The sequence below is a fragment of the Cricetulus griseus genome, chromosome X (genome assembly GCF_003668045.3).
Source record: "Cricetulus griseus strain 17A/GY chromosome X, alternate assembly CriGri-PICRH-1.0, whole genome shotgun sequence".
NCBI classification, from domain to species: Eukaryota; Metazoa; Chordata; class Mammalia; order Rodentia; family Cricetidae; genus Cricetulus; species Cricetulus griseus.
Genome location: NC_048604.1, coordinates 96771781 through 96794941, shown reverse-complemented (window position 1 = coordinate 96794941; position 23161 = coordinate 96771781). Strand labels below are relative to the sequence as shown.

The following is a 23161-nucleotide window of genomic DNA, read 5'->3' as shown; positions in this document are numbered from 1 at the left end:
TCTGTTGGGAATCTCTGAGATGATCCAATGCTCTCATTTTACAGGAAGGTGGATGGAGGCTTGAAATGTGTGGACACTTTTTCAGGGTCATGTAGGCTAGCTCCAGAGACAATACCTGGCCCTGACTGATCCTCTGATCCCCCAGCCAGAGCTCTCTCCTCCTTGCTGTATAATGTGTCTCATGAAAACAGATATTCCTATTTGCTTTTCTGTCACAGCATCAAGAGCACCAAAGATAGGCATACAACAGCCCAGGTAAAAATGAACTTTTTCTTACTTCCCAGTGCATTAAAATCTGTGAGAATAAGAGGACTCAAAATGTTTTATCCTTTAAAAGCCCCCAATATGGATATCCAAAGATGGAATGCCATATTATCTGGTCTTAGGTTTTTGTTATGGAGACAGATTCTGTCTACATATTCAATGTATTTGTTTCAATATTTCTACACTTACTGAAAGATTGGTAGTTTACAAAAACATTACAATGCAAATAAAATACTTGAAAGCTATTTTCAGGACACAGAAAACCCTAATAAGCATTGTTTCATCTATATCCCTATGACATCTGCCTTTTTCTCCTTTTAATGAACCAACTGACCTACAACTGTCCCCAAAATAGTTGTTTAAAAGTTTTTTCAAGTAATTAGTGGTAAGATACTATGATGTTTATAATAGAGAAAGGATGCTTACTACTCATTTCAGCTTTATGGATGGGTAAAAAAATCCTTCAATAAATTTGTAGTGCAAGCTTCCTTCAGGAAATCATCCTCTCTACTATCCTATCCCTAGGCATCTTTCCCATAATAAAAAGCCTATGCATCTTCCCAACATGTACATGTAACCATCTGTCATAACTGACCACTGTGTCCTGCTGCCTTATACCATTGATCCAGGAACAACTCAAGGGTAAGAATGGTGTCTTATTAATTTATTACATTCAAAGCATGCAGCAAAAACCCAGCATATGGTAGGTCCTCAATGGATGTGTGGGGAAGGGAATGAAATTCTGCAGAAAGCTGATTGAGCATTGAAAGCACAAGATGACTACTGAGGAATTTTAGCATTCTCACTAAATGCTTTTGCAGATCCCATCATTAGAGAGCTTGAGTAACATTAGCCCTGTAGACATCATTCTTTTTATCATTTTATTATTATTAGTCAGTCTTCCCTGATTAAATTTTTACAGATGTAACCCGATAACACTGAGCTGCTCATAAGCTGTCATATTTCACTGCTTCATCAGGTTTGGACTTAATGGCAGAACTCAAAGAACAGCAAATACCAATATCAATTTTCTCTGCAGTTCCTCCTGGGGGATGAGAGATGGATGTAAGGCCTTCTGGGGTTTAGATGGAAGACTATGGAGCCCATTTCACCCTGTTCAAACTGGCTTGTTTTGTGATTGGCTCAATAGCAAATCTTGGGTGTAGTAGTTTTAATAGCACTGCAGAGAGCCATAAACAGAAATTATAGGCATCACAGAATTAAAAACATGCAGTGGTGTAGAATTAAAATTAGAAAGCGACTTTAAAAAATAAATAAATAAAACCTTGCCTAAGAAACAGCAGTGTAGCTGTGTATCCATCAGCATAATCCACTTCTGCCATCTGGTGGTGGGTACCAATATGGCTTGGCTCTCTAAATGTGGCAGTAAGCTTCCCTGTGGGGAGTCTCTATTTGGACAGCTGGAATGACCTTGTTTTCATGGGGAGAGAGAGGATGATGAAGCATGGGCAAGCAAGACTGGTTGGCTGCAGATTTGTGCTCGTTTGGGAACTGAGATTAAACTTTAAATTGGATTCCTTATCCTCATTCTCCTACCCTGAACAAACTGTACTGAAGGCCAGGCATTATGCTGGATCATAGGATTGAAAGAGCAGTCAAGTGTGGTCTCTGCCTTCAAAGAATTCCTGGTTTAGTGAGGAGGATGGAGAAGTTAGCAGTTAAGTTCAATCCAATGCTATGGGGATGGAGCAGAAACATACCTATCATGCTTTGGGGCCTCAGGGAAGTGGCATCTAAATGGATTTCAAGTTGTTTAGAATGCAATTATTGCTTTCCCTTTTTCTTAGCAATTCTTTAATGCTCAGTGCCAGTAATAACTTTAAGTTATGCCATCTTTTCTGTTCATAAAACACACAGAGAGACTAATACATGGCTATAAAGAGATAATTATATTTTATATTTCCTTTCCTTTCAAGTTCTGGCTGCTATCTAAGTTTCATTGGTCTAAAGAAGTAAGGATGAAAATTTGACTGCAGTTGCAGGCCCTGGTGGACTGAGATTGGATCAACCTCACCAGTGGTGAGAAGTATCATTAGCAAACCATTAATTTAGGCTGCCTTCTCTTGGCCTGAGTAGAAGAGAAGATATATTTAAGACAGCATGGGAGAGTAGTGATTGAAAGGGAACTTGAGCTGCTGCCTCCCTTCTCACTCTGCTCCCCTTCTGTACTTCCTAACCAGTAACACTTGTCAGCTCTGCCTAGTGAATTTAAGAATGTAGAAGGTTACCTTGTGCTGTTAGAAAAGCCCACTGTTCGCTTGCAGAGAATAACGAGGATGACACTAGAGGTGGGAACTTTACCAAAAGAGGCATTGATCTCAAAATTTCTTCTTGATAAACTTTGACTTTGTAGGCAGTGTAGCAAAGACCACCCATGTGCTGGGTTTTTGAGGACCTTTGTCTGGTTATGAATGGAAACCAATATTTTTTGAAGAATCTCAAAGGAAGGAAGGTGAGGAATACTGTCATGTTTTCCTAACCTATATACTAAGCCTGTGGCTCTAAGAAAGAGCTTAGATAGTGAGGACCAAAGGCAATTAGCTCACCAGTGAAAATCAGAGAGCTTGAGAGAGCTCAATTCCTAGTTTCAGCACATAGAAGATAAATAAAATACCCAGTGCATAATGTTTGTCAATTTCTATGCTATAAAATCTGGTATGGCAAATAGATTAACTAGATTCATGAAAGCTCACCCTTTTTTGCAGCTCTTTGCTAACACTCTCAAGAGGGGAAGAACAATTTAAAATATCATGTGTTTCATTATGTTTGTCTGTTCTTCACCCTCAGAACACCGGAGCCGAAGTGATCGGCGAGAGCAAAGAGCTGCTGCTCCCCCTTCCATAGCTGCTCCACCACTGCCAGCGTATCCTCCAGCTCACAGTCAGAGAAGGCGTGAAACCAAGGACCGCCACTTCCTAACGGTAAGTGTAGTGGCTGCTGGCTAGGGAACAAGCCATAGGCATATAGGAACACCTTTCACTCTGTTATGGAGTACACACACACACACACACACACACACACACACACACACACACACACAAAACCAATAATAGTTAAGGACTCTGAAATCAGAAGACAATTTTACTTCTAATCCCAGCTCTGCTTATAGGTTCGAGTTTAGGATTGAGTTATTTTCTTTACTCTCATTTACTGCCTTTGTAATAGGGGATATTATTTATTTAGCTTAATAGGGCGTGGAGATGTGCAGAACTTTGCACAGGAACTGACTGACACAGACTAAGACATCTATCCATACATCTATAAATGTTAACTACCACTTCTACTACCATTATCACTAGTCTGACTCCATGGGAGAAGCTGGAAAAGAACTTATGTGATGTGAAAATTATCACTAGAATCATTCATAAATTCGCATTTGCCCATTCAATGTAAGACGCTACTTCCCTAGGGCAACCCATTATCACACTGACATCTGCGGGTGGTTTCAGCCTACTCTGGGTGGAGGTGGCTGTAACTCAGGCCAAGCTCTCAAGTGTGGACCACAGATGAGGAAGCCTGAGTGGAAACACCTGAAAACTCAATTGGCACCTGCTGCAAACACTGCATCCCACATGTGCCTTCTGGGGCCTCGGTGGGATAAGTAAACATTTGCTTCTGTATACTTGTGTCATTGAAGTCAGGAACTATGGTTTCGTGACCAAGCCAGTCCAGATTGTCTTCAAGCTTGCCAGTACCCCTACCTACTCTCTTATTCGGGTCTGAGACCCAAAGTCTAAAGAAGTTATAGCACTATGTGTATGAATTGAGGATTTTGTTTGAAATTAAATGCATAACACTAAACCCTAAACCATTATGGACTGTGCAATATGCAAAATAGTGCAAAATGTCCAGCTTCCATGACACCAAAAATTCAGATGGAAACATATTTTATCTAAATGAACTTTCATGTTATAACATATCCAAATAAGACCTTGAGTGAGACTAGATGATCTGCATGTATTTTTTCCTGTTTGCAGCCACCTAGAAGGCACTGTGCCCTTCAGTTGAGTACATACCGGGTACCATATTTTACTTACCACATTGCTGTGATGCAGCTCAAGAATAGGAAAGGGGGGCTATGATTCTCTGATTCATCAGACAGAGTGCTTACACATGCTAGTGATTTGTCAAAAATGTCCCTACTCAATACAAGTTCTTATTAAACTTAAATCTGCTTGCCAAAGAGTTTGCTTCTAATGAGGTATTTTCTGCATAAAATGCTAAAAATACTTTCCCATTCATTATAATATGTTTTGCGGCTCATTAGGTTGGTTTTCTTGGGGAGGAGGTAAGACAAAAATTTTGAGTGCTTACAGAGGTGACAAGAAAATATAATCCTTTTTATAATCTGCATAATTTTAATGACATCTAAATACCTAAATAAGATGCTAAGAAAAGACTTAAAGTAGTGACTAGCAATAACTGTGCTTCATTAACCCAATAGATAGCAATAAGAGGATCCTAGATTATACTTTGGTAGACGTCTGAAAGTTTGGCTATCTTGAAAGTTTCTCAAATCTTGACATTTCCAAGTCACTTGGGGGGAATTTTGTTTTCAATTGAGTTTGGGCCACGAATTTCATTAGAAGATTTTTTCATTCAAGTTATACCTCACACACTTGGCTAGAATAACGGCTATATGTATTTATCTTTACAGGCCACATGTTGCTTAAAGAGTAAAGGTTACAAGAATAAGGATAGGAACTCTGTAGACAAAACCCTAGGTACACATTTTCTTAGAGAACTATTGGGTCTACATTTTGTTAGAGAGTAACTTTCATTTTTTAATCTATAAGATTTATTTAAGCCATTTTTGTTCCTTTTAAAAATCATTGATAATAAGTCTCTGGTATAGGTTTCCATTACTCTGTGGGGCACTATAATATGTTCTGGTCAACACTGGCATGGTCTGTAAAGCCAGACTTCCCCAACTTGTATGCAAATTATACCATATAAACTGCAATTCTAGACCAGTACATCCTTTCAGTCATTGTTTTAGTCAGAAGAATAGATAGTATCCATAGGTTTGGTGCTAAAAGTTGAATGTGTTTGTGAATGGTGCTTAATTCATGGTAAGCACTCCATAAATATTAGTCCTGATGACAACAATGACGACAGTGATGACAGTCATTCATGTCCTTGATTTGTCTGTCATATAATGGCAAGATTGTAGGTTTAAACCACATCTGTCTATTTTTTTGGTTGGGTGATTTGGAAGAAGTTGTATCTTTCTGAATCCTGGTTTCTTTTTGTTTTTCATAATTGGATTTCAGTTTCTTTGTAAGATAGGGGTAATCATTTCAACTTTAGTAGGTCATTAAGTATATTTCATGTGATACAATATAAATAAGACTAAATTATGTTTTTACAAGTCCCTAGCAGTGCCTAAAATACTTGAGTATCTAAACCTATATTCATAATCAATTGTAACAAAGCTCTTATCATCAATTGAAAGGCCTGCAATATATATATATAATATATATATATATATATATATTATATATATGTATCCTCATAAAATTAGAGAAAGTATAAATCACTACACCTTTTCCAGAGGAGAAAGAAAACTCTAAATATTCATGCACTTTCATCCAGCAATTTCACATCTGGGAATTAACTCCAAGATAATAGATCAGTCTATGTGAAGATTTATTCATTAATATGTTCATCAAATCACATTTTCATAGAAAATATAATTATATCCCAAGTGTCCAAAAAGGATCTTATTTTAATAAATGTTGATATACATAATATTCTATCCTCTAGGATGTAATACAATACCACAGTATTATACAAGAATATTTAATGACATGAAAAAATTACTTTTTGCCACTGAGGATTTTTAAACAGCCCATAAGATTTTATAGAATATCATCTAAAAGCATGTCTAGGAGCGGCTATCTACAGATAAATGGCTGAAAAGCTATATGGCTGTGGTTCCCCAACTGTGCACTAAGATGCCCTATGGAAGCCAAGAACTTATACAGAGGCAATGAGATACTAAAACATTTTCAAGGGACACAGTGTCTTCACTCCAGTGACATCTGGCAGTGGCTCAAAAGTAACACCACAAGTCCCACGAGTAAAAAGGGATACTTAGTTTCTTATCAATTAATTTACCTAAAAGGTTCTGCAAGAAGAATTCACAGAAAAACAAACTGGCTAAATTTAACTTAAAGCCCACTATTAAGTGAAAATTTAAGGAGTGTCCCTAAATAACAGTACCCTCTGTCATTAGGGTGACAAAGGAGGTAATTTCAGGGAAAGATTAGCTAACAAGATTATCTTTTCCAATGTGCTCTTGAATTTTGAAGGTCTACCATTAGCAACTGTGTATTTCTCTCTTATTAGAAGGGACATCAGCCTTGTCCATGAGTTCAACTTTAGGATATTAATTTTAATGAATATGTGATATGAAAAGAAAGCAGACTCTAGGAAATGAATTTTAGAACATCTCTGCAATTTGAGCTTCAGGAAGACAACCAAAGCAACCCTCTCCAAATCCATATCCTCACATGGCATCTCAATATTCTGATTAATTCACTATGGACAATACAGCTTTTGACTAGTCAAGGACCCAAAGACTTGTTTGGACCTAGGTGGAGGCCAAATGTATGAAGTTTATGGCAAAAAATGTTTCCAAGAGCCATAAGAAAGAGAAATAGCCTAAGATCAATTCTTTATCCACATGAGTGGACTTTTGTCTGCAAATGCACTTTTGTTGTTTTTCGAGACAGGGTTTCTCTGTGTAGCTTTGGAGCCTATCTTGGCACTCACTCTGTAGACCAGGCTGACCTCGAACTCACAGAGATCGCCTGCCTTTGCCTCCCGAGTGCTGTGATTAAAGGCATGTGCCACCAATGCCCGGCTGCAAATGCCTTTGTTAATGGCAGGTACTGACTATTTATTGTGGGCAGGAGAAATAAAGAAAGAAGGGTGGCACCAAGATGTGTGTTTGTGTACTGAACAAAAGCTTGGTGAGTGAAACTCATTTGTCTTCACGTAGAATTCTTGAGGAATTTTCCCCTTGCCTAGGTTGTAGCCAAATTAGTAATAACAAGTGGCAATCAGACTATGGGACATTTGTCAGAGCTGCAACAGGTAGCCTCTTCTCTGCAAATGCGAGCATGGGTTAGCAATTTTGGTCAGGCCATTCCAGAGAACTAAATTCAAGACAGCCCTTGCTGAAGTTTTTGGTAACAAGCAGTATTTTTAAGTGCTCAGGTGATGTTGACTGGAAAACTTCTTGTTTGAGAGAGTTGAATAGTGTGTGTGTGTGTGTGTGTGTGTGTGTGTGTGTGTGTGTGTGTCTTGATGTTTGTGTATCTGTGTGTGAGTGTGTGTATCCAAATGCACACTGAGCCTTCCATTCAGCTGAAGACAGTGGTGATATACTAAATCCTAATATTTCCTTCAAAATTGATACAGAACAGCAAGGTTGAAAAATGAAACTACACCACCAAAAAAACACACCATCAAAATTATTTGAGGTATCCCAAACACCAAATTAATATGAAGTAAAAAGACAAAAATCAGTACCAAGTCTTCCTCTTGTCACAGAGGCATGGAAGGCAAATTTTAAAATCAAAAACTGCATGGAAGTAGGGAACTAGAATGCATCTGGAGGTTGGAATCTACTTCCAGAACAATTAAGTCTTTCCTATACCTGAAAATACTTTCAAAAAGTGTTCAAATACAAAAATCTATAGGAAATGGATTTTAAAATATGTGCACCATGCAGAACAGGCATCTATCCATATATGGAGGTTTGAGAGGAAAAAAGGGCAGAACAATGGCAAATGCACCCTTTAGCATCTAGAGGTGAAGAAACTAAAATCAAACCTCAGATTAGAAGGACATGTAACGCTGCCCTGCTAAAAGCATAAACTAGTACACTAAAATATCTGGATTTGGGCATAGTGAAAAAAGATGGTGCAATTAAAGCATGGATCTTGGAAAACACACTACAATGTCACATAAATGAATAAAATAGATTAGCAAAACAATATAAGTGATTGAAAATATTAGTGAAATAATGCAGGAGGCCTGGATTTTATATCCAACAAACATCTTCTTCAACTACTGAGACTAAAAAACAGTAGTTTTCAACATAAAGGAGCTTAAAGAATACTGTACCCAGGGGGAATATCATGAGACAAATATTGCTCTTTGTGAGAAATCTACCAAAGGGCAAGCTCCATCCAACTAGGGAAAAGCCAAGAAAAGGTCAACAAAATGATGGTTACTGTGCATCTTAACACACGTAAGTGTAGATCCAGAACTACAAGTGTGGGGAGGATGAGGATGGTGAACTAATTTACAAAGGTTAAGTGTGACAACAGAAATGATACAACTTAAACATGAGAAAATAGAGGAGTGACGAAGAAAATAAAATTGCCTCATTGATTTTTGTCTTGGCAATGAGTAGGCCTTAAGCGATTCCAACAACAACCAAAAAACTAGTAGTAAAGGTTCAAATGATTGAAAAGGGATACATATTGCAAAAACAGGTTGATAAAGCTGAAGAGCAGAAGCACATTTCTTAAAAGAGAAAGCAATGAACAAATATAACAAAATACACAGATACAAAAGATATCAGAATTGTCACATCAATGAATGTGAGCTTAATTTACACATTAAAGGAAGCCCTCTCAATTTTTCTTAATCAAGCAATACCAAACTACACTCTGCATACATGAGACACATCTAAAATAAAATGATCAAGCAGATTCTATAGAGGATGGAACAAAGATATAACAAGTAAATAAAACAAGAAATCAGTAGTGACTTAAAATATAATACACATGAATATTAATGTGACAAACAACATAGCTACATTTATGAAGCAAAAACTGTAGGGAAGATAGATATGGATAGACACATGGAACCATTAGGCAATTTTAATACACCACTTTCAGTACAAAACAGAGCAAGCAGACAAAAAAATAGATAGGAGACAGAGAACCTAAAAAAAACATTGTCAATAGACTTCAAGCCATGATACTATGCTCCACATCCAGAAAATCATGTACAACACAAATTTGATTCAATGGGTCGTTAAAATTTCAAAAAGAGACACACAGTTGAGGGGCAGGATGTTGAAGATGGATCTGAAAGGAGGTGAGGAAGGGAATTTAAGGGTGAATAAGATCAACACATTGTTTGTAATTCTCAAATGATTAATAAACATTTATTTTAAGAATTGTTCATACTCATAATCAGAACTGCAGACAGTGTAGGGTGGCACAATCTATTGGGGAAACAACTGGTCCTATGCATTACTGATAGAAATTCAACTTTTATGTAACCTATGAATTGGGCAATATCTAGTAAACTTTACTAAGCACTTCTTACTCTAGAAGTTGCAGTGAAGATACACTTCTGAAAGTACAAAAAGATTCACTACTGAATCATTGTTTATATTAGAAGCACCAAAATATGTTTATGTTAGAGTGATAGAATAAGTTGCAGGACATCTACACAATTGTATATTATGCAGATATAATAGAATAAGGAAGATCTCTATGAACCAATAACGAGTTACTTCTATGACATTCTCTTAAGTGAAAACCAAGCAAATCCCCAAACAGTATCTACACTATATGATTCTTCATGTTAGAAAGGTATATAAAATGCATAAATGTCCACGTGTTTGCATAAGAGTCAGTTTTGCAATCTTCAAAAACCTCCACACTGCCAAAAAGACAATTAAAAATTGTAGACAAGACAGAGTTAAGAACATAAGATTCATAGACTTCTATCACATACATGAAAAGGAAATCCACATTGTGTATGGTAGTAGGTGTGTGTGTGTGTGTGTGTGTGTGTGTGTGTGTGTGTGTGTGTGTGTGTGTGTGTGTTTGTGTGTGTGTGTGTGTGTGTGTGTGTGTGTGTGTGTGTGTGTGTGTGTGTGTGTGTATTATATTAGAAAGTGAGCCCAGGCAAGCACAGTACCACTGAACTGTACCCAACTCATTGTTTGCTTTTGATTTTGAGACAAGACCTTTAGCCTACTCTGTAGCCAATGATGTTCTTGAACTTGAAATCTTCTTACCTCAGCATCCCAAGTTGTGATTATAGGCCTACCCCACAAACCTGGCCAGGAACAATATTAAGTGGTTGTGAAATACATAAACACCCCAATAAACTGATACTCCATCTAGAAAAACAAAGCCTCAAAGTCTTCTTGTGAAAAGGAGTGTCAGAAGGTTTGCAGTTTGTGAGTTATTGGGAAAAGATAGAATGAGGCTGACATGAAATTAGAGGGAAGGCTGTAGCAACACTACATGTGAATAGGCTCCCAACCCACAAAGTGAACATGGTAACTGGTGGATGTCTGAAATGTGTTTTGCATTCCTCTACAGCTCAGTTCAGCTAGGTGCAATCCCTGCATTCACTTAGAGTTTTTCATGTATGAAATCATGCATAAGCAAACACAACATTTACATTATGTTCAAATCACGCTCCTAAGATACCAATTGCTTTGGAACTAATGCAAGTTTTCAAAATGAGCATAGCAGAACTGGCTGTAGCGGGAAGATAAGTCAGAACAAATGAGGTTGGTGTAACTCCAGGGGATGGGTGAAGATAAGAATGAAGGAATAGAAAGGAGGCAGTAGGGCTGAAGAGGAGTGACATTTCCTTGAGCATATGTTTTTTTGTTGTTTTTGTTTTTGTTTTTTATACCCCGTAGTCATAGAACCCAGGCAATATTTCATGAATTCTCTACCCATAAATACACGACATTAACTAGGATGTGAGGAAAACCCCAAGTGGGAAGCAAACAGTAACAAATAAACCTAACTATGTCACAAATGAGTGATAAATCCACCCTAGAGGAGGGGAAAGAAAATACCTAACATTGATAGCTTTGGAAAATATTATTTGGCTTTGACTTCATTTCATTGCAATCAAACTAATTTATTTATGGAACTACAGCTATAATTTTAAATGGAACAATCAAGCAGAGCCAGGAATTAAAATGTATTACTATATAGCTAAAAATGGGAAAGCAATATGCATACTAACGAGCCTCGGTTGACTACCACATGACTATTAGACAACCCCTGTATTCCATACAGTTTCTAATCACCTCACCTGTTCATAAAATATGAATGATACTTCATAGTGAATTACTCATGCATTTTACTTGTGTCACCCTGCCTGCTCCCCATTTGCTATCCATTCCCTATCCTTTTACAGTGGCATCCTCAGTCATTCCTTTAAGAACTGTGTATATATTTTCCTTCATAAGTAAGGAAATAAGTAAGTAAACAGTGAGTCAGAGAATGACAGCTAAAGGCAGATAAAGAGGCTATGCAGATAGATTTTTGGATGTCAACAGCCTTATCCAGTGAGGTTTAACTTTAACTGACTTTGGCAAAGAAGCTGCTTTGGCTTGCTCAAAGGCCTGTCATTCCAACTCTGGTTGTGTCATCAGTACCAGACTCCATGTTTCTAAGGGATTGGCAGTGGTGGTGTACATAAAGAACAAGAAAGTCAGTGTAGCTAGGTAACTAATGCTCCAATACATTCGATGCTTTGGACTTCTGTTAGGAGCTGACCCCATTCAGCTGAGGTCCTTCACTAGATACATATTATCATCATGCTGCCTTCCCTGTAGTGATCCTTCAGCCTTTTCCATACATCTTTTATTTCCTGTTTCTCTGCCATCCATTCTACCCCTCAACTTGGTCATTTAGTCTCCTAGATTCTCAATAATCCTTTTTTAAAAAATCCTCTCTGTTCTATGTGGCACCCCAGGGTATATCTGCTAAATATAATTCTAACTTGGCAAAATTCTTCTGTAGTCTAGAAGTTTTTATTTACTTTTGCTCATTAACAGGCCTCTATGATATTGTCTCTCCTGAAACTTTTCATAAACCATCACTTCTCTGGCCCCACCGCCAGAGGTCCCACAAACAGATCAAGCTACACAAATGTCACACTTATGCAGAGGGCCTAGGTAGGTACTATCCATAGCCAGCTTTTCTTAATTTAAATTATCCCATCTATCTTTTGCCTCTAAGCTTTTACCTTTATATGTACCTTTCTTTACTTCTTACTCCATGGCTTGCTGTGCAGGTGGGTGGCTGACCCCTGGAGTCCTCATTTCCTTCTCCTTGTGCTCCTTGATCTTCTCCTCCAAGATTTCGCCTCCTATGTCTTCTCTCTGTATGCCACCCTCACCTATCCTTTCTACTGTGTAGCTACTGGACATTCAGCTCTTTATTAGACCAAATCAGGTGTTTTAGACAGGCAAAGTAACACAGCTTCACAGAGTTAATGCAGCATAAAGGAATGCAACACATCTTTGCATGATTAAACAAATGTTCCACAGCATAAAAAATGTAACACATCTTAAAATAATGTTCTACAGCACAACATGTTTAACACCTGCAATAGCTCACAATGGGATATCATGGCATCTCTATCTAGATAATATAGTTACAATACAAAGAGGAGACTGTTGATTATCCTGTGGAATTGTTCTGACCCATTCACATCTTTGTAGTATCATTAATGGTTCATAAATCAGTCAAAATTCTAATGAATCCAAAGAAGGTCACCTGCTCTTCTACATCTGGAAAGAAGACTCTGAACAGTGGGATAAGGTCAATTTCTAGAATTTGCAGAACATCTTCTCAGCTAAGAGTCCTAGTTTCCTCTCTCTTCAGGCTGTTGATGACAAACATGTAGAGGCAGACAATGTGTCTGCAAATGTCTTTCTTGATTCTCACAAGTGTTTCATTCAATAGTAGCATGGAGGACTGGGACTCCATCCCACCCCAGGAGTGTTTCCAAGAACATCCCTGTCAGAAACAAAAGGGTAGTTTTTAAAATCCAGAACTGCTCTAAAGTAGGAGCTTTATTTTTTCATGAGAATGACAACAATTCTGAAACTATTTTATCTATATACCAAGATTGAGCAAATCAATAAATATATCTCTGATATGCTGATATGTGACCCCCAAAGGAGTCATAACCTAGGTTGAGAACTACTTATTTAGATGAATAGAATCGATAGAATAAATATTTATTTAAAAGGAATTTGTTAGATTGGCTAGTAAGATACTATATGGGTAGTCTAATAATGGCTGTCTCACACTGGAGAGGCTGAGAATGCAGTAGTCATACAGTATATACAATGCCAATCTGACACTGAAGACCTGTGGGGTACTTTCAGAACTGCTGGTCTTCAGCAGTCTATGTTGGAAGACTGAAGAAGTTAATTTTAATATTAGCAAAAGAATGCAGCCATGGACGCAACAGGTTAGATGGACTTGCCAGCAAGTGTGAAGGCAAATATGCAAAATGTTTCCTTCTTTTATGTCCTTTTGTCTGGACTGCCACCCACAAGGTGCTACCCATATTTAGGGTGGATCTTACCACTTCAAATAAGCTGATCAGGAAAATCATTCCAATAATGACCAACAGCTTATGTTTTACTTGATTTGAGATACCATCAAGATGACAACCAATATCAGCAATCATAAGTCTACCCCTCATCAAGTTGACACTCAGTCATGTCTCTTTACATCAAGTTTAATTTCCAAATGAAAGCAATAATAAAGACATAATCCTGTCTCAATGATATAAGTATGCTGCATATAACCACTAATGCATTCTATATTCATTTTAGAATACATAGTTAAATCCCTTGAGGGATGCTTTATCTTTTAGTGTCTCATAATTTAATATGATAAAATAGATTTACAATGCTTAACCACTGATATTACCTCAGTTGATGTTACATTATATGCCAACAAAATAGAGGAAAAAAAGAACAAATGATGACCCACCCCTATTTTTAATCTTTTATTCTTATGACTTTATCATGGAAGCATGCATACATGAGCATATTAATATATAGTCATATATTTATCTGCCTTTTGCCATATCTCATTGAAATGGAATCTTTGTCAATTTAGTTAAGGTAAATTGATTTTTCCATTCTTTTATTGAAGCAGAACATTGTAAGAGAGACCATCTGGGCTCCAATTTCATGTTTTTAGGTCTCTTTGCCATCAGCCTCATTTTAGAGCTAGTTTGTTCTGTATCTTTGTCTTGAAGGGATGTCCTCTGGCTTTCACTGCCTACTACACTTGCTTATATTATACAAGAGTCCAGAAATGTATGTCATAAATGATTTATTATAGCGAAACCCTAAATGGTCAGAGCATATTTATATTCTAGGCTGTTTGCTGCTGAATAGAGCACCACTAAGTTATGACCTGCTCTGTTACCAAAACATCCCTGTACAACTGAAGCAGCATAATCTTCCTGGAGCTTCAACATATAACATAACTATCTTCTTAATATATGCATCTATATGCACAAACATGTTCTTAACAAAATAGGGTAGAAATACTCATATCAGTTAAAATCCTTGTTTCTGCAACTGGTCATGTGTTCTTACCTACCTGCCTCTACTACCCTTTCTATATTTCCTCTACCTTAAGCAAATTGCCTCAGCAGGTCTTGGTTCTTTTCTTGGAGGAGTGACACACACCGTCATCTCTGAAGGGTCTGAGCCATTTCTCACCCTGCCTGGATTAGATTGTACTTTCCCATTGACTTGGTAAACACCAAGAGACACCCCAAGGAACTCATGAACTCCAGACATAATCTTCTCTACCTCCACTGTGGAGAAGCAATCAAATTTCCACCTGGAAGTCTGAATCAATCACCCCTCCTCCTAACGTTATTATTATTTTCTTAGCTTGTTGACTTCAGGACATTAGAAGCCCAAAGCGGCCAGGGGGAAGTATTAGTCTCCAGTTAAATGGAGGGAATTTTTGTTGTTTCTCCTTGCAGAATCACTCTCCTTTCTGGAATTGAAACTTTGAAGACAGTGGAACTTAAGGTCCCAGGAATAGGAAGCAAAATGTTCCCAGTGGGTGACTAGGAGTGATAGGAATGAATCCATTCCCATTTCCACCGTTTGATTCCTAGACCCATGAATTGTGGGTCTATGGGAGAGACTGTATCATACATTAGATACTGATTTAATGTGTATACAACCTTCTAAAGAATCCTGGCCCAGCCATTCAGGCTACTACTACCTAATTGGCACTGTAACTGTATCTTTGTTTGTTTTGTTGTTGTTTTGTTTTTTTAAGACAGGGTTTCTCGGTGTAACAGCACCCTAGCTGTCCTGGAATTTGCTCTGTAGACCAGGCTGACCTCAAATTCACTGTGATCTACCTGTCTCTGCCTCACAAGTGCTGAGATTAAAGGTGTGTACCACCACCATCACCCAGTTTATAACTGTATCTTTCAATGGCCATTCTACAGCTCTATCAAGCCAGATGGTTCAGGATGATGGAGAACACAGTAATTATTTTATTAGTCACTTTTTTGTTAGTGTGATAAAATACCATCACTGAAAGCAACTTAAAGAAAGGGTTTATTTTGGCTTCTGGCTCCAGAGAGACAGAATCCATAATGGCAGGGGAGACATAACAACAATCAAAGAAAGCATGATGGCAGGAGTAGGAAACTGACTGATCACATTTTCATACACACAGAGGAAGCAAAGAGAGAACAGGAAGTGAGCTGAGTCTACATTCCCACAAGGCCACCCCCAAAGATGTGCTTCCTCCAGCAACTCTCCACCTCTCCAAACACCACCAACAACTGGGGACCAAGTATTCAAAACCATGAGCCTATTGTTATGCCTTTCCTACTGTGGTCCCAGGCTGACAATTTGTTTCATCTGTTGTCTGTTTCTGTACTTCCCACAGTTAATCTCACCACACCTCCTTAGAGATATCAGTCAAGTCCTGTCACCTTAGTGGCACTCTCTTAGAGGTCTGCTAGTTCTTTTTAATCCTTTTGAGCTACACACACATTAGTACCTTTAAGGCAGCACCCACTACTCAGAATTATTGGTTCCAGGTTCACTCAGAATTTCTGAGCTTTGGTGCTCCATTACCAGCCATGCTAAGATGAAATAAATGTGTGTGTGTTGGGGGGGGGGGGAGTTTGTTCTCTATGGTGGGCACATTCATATACATATTCACCCCATGTCTCCTTCCTGCCTGCCATGATGTAAGCTGAACGTTCTACTCCACTCTGCCATGCCGACCCCACCAGGGATGAAACTATGAGCCAGATTAAAACAAATCTTTCTTCGCTTACATTATTCTGCTCAGTTAATTTTGTCACAGTAACAAAAAGCTACTGCACAGGAAGAGAAGAGCTTGATATTAGTCTTAACATAACATTGCAGGACCTATTACCCCTCCAAACTCAGCTGTTTTGGCCTTCTCAAAAATTAGGTGGATCGTGGAGACTTACGGTAAATTGCTGGTGACTGTTACTCTACTTGCTATTCTTATGTAGTGTTTGTATTGAAGGAGATCAGCATAGTGTCTGGCATAGATATACCCACAGATGATAGTTGAAACCAACTGCCAGTCTAGGGTGAGGGACCGTTGCCAGGATGATGTTACAAGAACAGTGTGTATGAGGGAGTACGAAGTCCCTTCTTCCTTTTCTGGCCTACCGGTCTCCTTCTAGTAGCCTATTGGCGGAACCTAGTGGGAAGCAGCTAACAAGACAGAAACCTTCACAGAACCCCAGCATCACAGAGCAGAATACTGGAGAATAGATTTATAGCAAACAGACAATCGCTTGTTCAGCAGCACAATAGCTCATGAAAGAAATATTTAACCAGTGAGCCTGGTTCATTGTGAAAAAGAAAGAAAATGCATTGTTGCACAATTTAGTTTTGGAATTATTTTTAAAATATTATATTAGCCTAGCTGTGAAACTGTCAATAAAATTACTTGTCTGTGTACATCATTTTACAGAATATTCTTGGTTTAAATTATCTTGCATGCCTGAGACTTTTTCACTATTCAAAATATAGGCAGATAATGGAATAGTCTTCACAATAAAAATTGAATTATTGATATACACAGCAACTTGGAAGGATCTCAAAGGCATTATTCTGGGTGAAAGAACCTAGTCTCCTAAGGTTACATACTCTACGATTTCATTCATATAACATTTTCAAAATGACAAAACCATAGCAATGGAGCTCAGATTAGTGAATGTTAGATGTTAGTATTGGGATACGTTGTGACTATAAAGTGATAGCACAGGGGAGTTTGTGAAGGTCATAGAACAGACCTGTGCTCTGATCATGGCAGTGACTCCATGAGTATATACACATTGATACTATCCATAGAGGAGTAGAATGAGCACAGGCAGGAGGCAAATGGCTTGTGTGAGAGAAGGTCACACTCTTACACACATTTAAAATAAAGTTGGCTGTGGTGAGGCCAAGGATGTCCTTGTTGAGCTTCTGTAACATCTGCCCTAAATTCCCTGTGCAAAGCTTCAGTGGGAATGGAACCCAAATGGGGAAACTTCTCCCCACTTCTGGCTTTTGCTGACTCCCTTTGCTGCCCTCTGATTCAGTGAAAGGGTTGTGGTATTTGTAGTTTTTCAAAGACTCTTTCTTCCTAGTGCTTCAAAGCAGGGTCTGCCTTTTCCTCACTTGTATCTTTTATTCACTGTTAGCAACCTTTGAGGATTGATGGAGCTGAGTGACCCTTGGCAGGGGCTCCCCTCACTGGCAGAACCAGCCACAGGGAATGAATAAGATACTTACTGGCACCAATCTCTCAGTCATCATGCTCAGTGAGCCTTGTTTTGTGTTCTTGACAGTTCAGAGCAATTCCTGTGAGTAAATGGCTTAGCTGAGCAGTAGATACAAAGTGTTGTCCACCTGGGCTCCCTATAGACCTGTTTTCCATTCATGTAGGACTACTTTCCACAAATGCTACCAATATGATTTTGTTAAGCTCCATGTGTTTAAAATATTTCATTAATAGCACACAATTAAACAAAGTATTCTTGAATGTTAAAATATTTTAATATTCTGTTACCCCAGAAATTTTTGTTCCATTTCAGCCAAGACAAAATGTTTTATGGTTGGACAGTTGCTTTCAGAGAGCCAGTCTTTGGGTAAAAACTGCACCATTGCCCTTGTCATTCAAACTTTTCACACTATGGGTAGATTTCACACTCCAAATGTCTACCAACAGAATATGATTAAAAACTAAGTGAGTACATGTTGGTGTGTGTGTGTGTGTGTGTGTGTGTGTGTGTGTGTGTGTGTGTGTGTGTGTGTGGTTTCATCGGCTCCATGTCTTTAATTTTTTCTTATTTTATTTTTTGAGGGTTAAATCCAAAGTATTGTTCATATGGAAACCCAAGTGCTCTATCATTGATACGGCCCTAGCTTGTTTGACACACTCTCTAAAATCAATGTTGAATTAGCAATTTTATTCATCTTATGTATTCAAGCATGCATGTGGAGATAAAGAGGAAAACCTGCACAAGCCATTTCTTCCCTTCTATCACAGGGGCACTGGAGACTGAACAGAGGGCATCCGGGTTTGAAGCATGTGGAGCCATCTCTTCAGCCCACATGTACTTTTTAGATTACTGTGATGTATTACAGTTTATGAATACAGTAATCCACAATCTGTTTATCATTCTGCTGTCAGCAGGTATTTGGGTTGGTTGTTTCTAATTGTAGGGTTTATTTGGTTATTTTGCTTTTACAAATATAACTACTCTAAATATTTTTATGCAAGACTTATGGTGGATATACTCATATTTCTTCCTTCCATAGACCTAGCAGGGGATTAAAAATAGAAATATGTTTAATTTTATTAAAACTACTAAATAGACTCTCAAGTGATTGTACCATTTTAAACAACTCTCCTCAATTTAGAAGCATTCCAGTTGTGCCACATCTTTGCCAACACTAGATATTACTACTCTTTTTCAGTTCATCCTTCCTATTATACATAGTGACTTGTGGGTTACATTCAAATTGCCCAGTGAATGTGTATATTGAGCACATTTGTAAGCACTTGTTCATCTTTTGTTGCTTTCTGTTGCCAAACGTCCTTCAGGAGAATTGAGGAGGTGGTAATGACTATGTTCATCAGGGTAAAATAGTAAAGGTATGATTTGGAAAGGGAGATTTATCAGTGATAAGAGAATGTTCCCCAGGTTTGAATAACTATACTTCTTAGCACCTTTAATAGATATGAATGCATAAAGTAGCTAAAGAAGAACTTGGTAAGCATCTTTCCCCAAACATCTCTCTTCCTGGCCTACAACCATTGTGTACCAAATTCTGCTTTAGTGACATTCCCTTGGATTTTTCACGGTGAGTTCTTACACCTTAATAAGTGTGTATTTGCTGGTTTGGTTTTCTTTGGGTCTCAAAGCTGGCCAGAGGTATGGAGTGATGGGTTTGAACATTTGGAGTTTGTGGTTGCATGTTAGGTGAGGGTGATGCCTTTGAGAGAATGTCCTCTAAGCCTCTTCCTCATTCATTATTTTCCTTGTCATTGCTTATTCAGCCCTGTAAGTACAGGAGTTGGAGACATGGGGAGAAAGAAGCACAGGATGAATTAAAAATGATATTAAACATTGCCAGCCAGTGGGAGACTATGAGATAGTCTCAAGGGACAGACTGTGCTCTGTCATGGCAGCAGGAAGAGAGTGACATGTGAAGAAGGCATTGCCAAACTTTTTTAAGCCTCAGAGAAAGATCAAAGTGGTTCATATTTATGTACAGTACATTCACACAGATTCCTCCACAGAAGAAGCTGAGGCAGATGGGGCTTCTCCATCTCCCAGATGGGCTATGGTTCATATATTAATGCAGAGATTAGTCTGAGGACAAACAAGCTCTGTGGTAGAGTGATATTAAACCTCCATGTCACCTCACTAGAAGTCTGGTATGAACTGTAAAGGATATCTTCACTCTAAGGGTTTTACTCCTGTTTTCAAATATATGGTAATACGTCATCTACAGTAAATACTTCTCAGGTTTAAGATAGCATGATTGTTGTAAATCAGCTCTGAAATTCGACAGCTATAAATGCCATGTGGTATCAGTTAGATCACAAACCAAAGTCAATTTTTCAAAACATTTCCTGCTGGAATACCCACAACATTTTAACAGATGTCTTTTGGCAAGTTTTGAAGCAAAATAATCCCTTATAAGCATATGAAATAAAACCCAACAGAAAGTAAAATATGGAGTAGAAGGATTTTCTTCTTCTGCCACTAAGAGAAATTTGGAGAAATCTTGAGCTCTTTGGAGAAATGCTTGCTCACAGCCACAAAAGTCAAGGGATGAACTTTTCTCTTTCATATACACCACAAAAAGATTGGGTTTTGAATATGTTTTTTCAATGTTCACTAGAGAAATTTCCTTGGCTACTTTTGAGTATAATATTTGTTATTTCTTGTTCTGAGCACCGATCATAAATATAACTCTGGGTTTGGTTGAGGCAATCTTATGAAAAGCTCTGGGAAATGACTTGAAAATACAATGGGACCCATAGAGATCAAAATGGAGGTGAGGTATCAAAGAAGAATCTTTTGTCAGGAACAAGATAGACATGATTGATCCTGGATTATTCAACAATGTAGTAATTTAGTCTGAGGCCTCTCAAAATCAATGGCAGCGGGGCCAAAATGAAAGCCTAGGAAAGGAGAAGGAAATAGATTTTTCATTTTTCTCCAGCATGTTTTATGAAAATATCAATAGTATAGACAAGTTAAAAGAATTATACAGTGAGCACACTGTACACAAGAAATAAACTATTTTTATTTTGAGTCTGACAGTTAGTTTACACTGGAACTGATTTCCACCTTCATCTAAGAAATGCTCTTAAGTGAATGAAATGGTGGTCTCCTAACACTCTTCCCACAGTTATTCTAAAGAACCAAGTGTTGTTCATTGCCACTTCTGCACTAAGTGATACTTCCAAAAGCAAGCATTCCTATGGGCATTCTTCTATTACCTGTTGTTTTGAATGCATCTTGCTGGTGTTGTCTTATTTTCCCTGATGATATATCATTTTAATTTTGTGCTAAGAGCTGTACTGAAAAATGATGTGTAGGTGGAAATAATTTGATGTTATTTCTTTAAGAGGAATTTTATTTCTTTAAGAAGAATTTTTGTTTCTTAATATCGGGCACACTAAGGTGCTAGCAACACAACAAATATTTATAAAACATTATTGAGTCAGTGGTAATACAGTTATGAATAAATAATGGATAGCATTTCTCTGAATGAGCAATGGGGTACATTTACATAAAACCATTAAAGAATAATTTAGTTTATACAAATTTGATCAATGCCCAGCTTTTCTGCAATTTATCCATCAGTACCTATTAAAGAGTGGTATTCTGGTCAAGTAGAAATGCCCTGAGGAAGAACTGGCTTTGAATCTGATTTCTTAGATAATTTAGAGAAAAATTCTGTGACCATTCATCATATAAAAATACAATCCAAAACAATCAGAATCATTTTGCTTCTGCTGACCAACATCCAGAGATAGGACTCTTTCAAATACAAGACTCAGATAGTTCGTAATTCATGGCAGATATAAAACCAAGCCTACTTAATACTACATGCACAGATACTATAAATCTACAGGCAGCCTAAATAGGTTTAGGTGGAGGAACCAAGGAGCACCACCACTCCATTCCAAAGCTCAAGGCTATCCAGTATCAGCATTTGTGTGCCATAGGTTGGGGCTGCTACCAACATGATAGATGATTACCTGAGGCTGAATCTGCTGGAGAGTTTAATCCAAGGAGACCTTGATTTGGTTATAGTAGTCCAAACCAGTCTGCATTGTCTGGATTCAGTTAAGGCCACCCTTGGTCTCTGCCAGGTTTTACTTCATACTTGTTTAATATGTAGATGGGTTTTGCAAACAGATAAAAAGTAAAATTGACTCATCTCCCATTCCTGAAAAAAATACCCAACAGGAGAGCTGACTTGAGGGATTTATGATGAACTACCAAATTCATTTGTCAATATTAATCTTTTTCATGTTTTCTGAACTGCAGTCTCTTATGTATTTTTTTTTTGGAAAATTTTTTCATGCACTACCAAAGCCTTGAATTTCTTTGAAGCAACTTTCTTTCCCATATCAACATGACCCTTTGAGGGCCCCTTTTACCTGATTCTATGAATTGTTCTTCTATTTTACATATTTCAGTCTCTTACATGAGACTTATACATCGTCTATGGCTGATTCTCAGGCTAAAACAAGAGTCAAGTCTGATCTCAGGTGGTATGTAATACATCTCTCAAAATGCTTATGTTCAGTGGAGGAGCCTTAGACTCTTTCAACCCATTAGTCTTAAAATATAGTCAAAACAAACTGGGCATGAGGAAATGGCATTTGCTCTACATAAAAATTAATGAACAACCCTAACTATTAAAACTTAGAAGAGTAAGTTAGAATTAGATCTTGAATGCTTCTCACAATTCATGCCTGCCATAGGATCGAGAATAACTAGATTCAGTATCCACCCATGCCAATTCACTTATGGAACCAGAAGTTTCTGGTGGTTTCCTGTCTGGTTTTATATTTTAGTCTAGTAAGACAGAGGTTTCCATGGTATCTGTTCCCTCTTGAGATCTTGGACATGCCTCTAATTTCAGTTGGAGTTCTCATAACTGCTAAAACACACAGATCTCTGGTATCATTTGAGTGGGCAAATATTTTGGTGAGTTCTTATGAGGGAGAGTACAACTAGTATCATAAAATACTGAGAGAGAATGTTAAATACAGGAATTCACAATTTACTAGATGAACACAATATGTGCATGTGTGTGCTCAATGATGATTTGTATTATATTAAAGCCATGCTATAAGGTAAGTACTATACTATATATAATATGTGCATAACTGAATCTAAAGCTGATATAATTAGATTCACAGGCATGTCTAGCCTTTAGCATTGAAACATGGCATTGCTGTAAACATAGCCCTTACATGGATATGCAAGTCAAGTTACTGAAAATAATAGT

General features: G+C 37.8%; 1 protein-coding gene across 1 annotated transcript in view; it reads left to right on the top strand.

Annotated features, from left to right (window-relative positions):
* Positions 1-23161, top strand: part of Nhs (NHS actin remodeling regulator) — a 327787-nt gene that overhangs the window by 286952 nt on the left and 17674 nt on the right. Inside the window, exon 3 of the mRNA XM_027432746.2 lies at positions 3073-3206. Coding sequence (XP_027288547.1) covers positions 3073-3206 — 134 coding nt within the window. The remainder of the gene's footprint in view (positions 1-3072; positions 3207-23161) is intronic.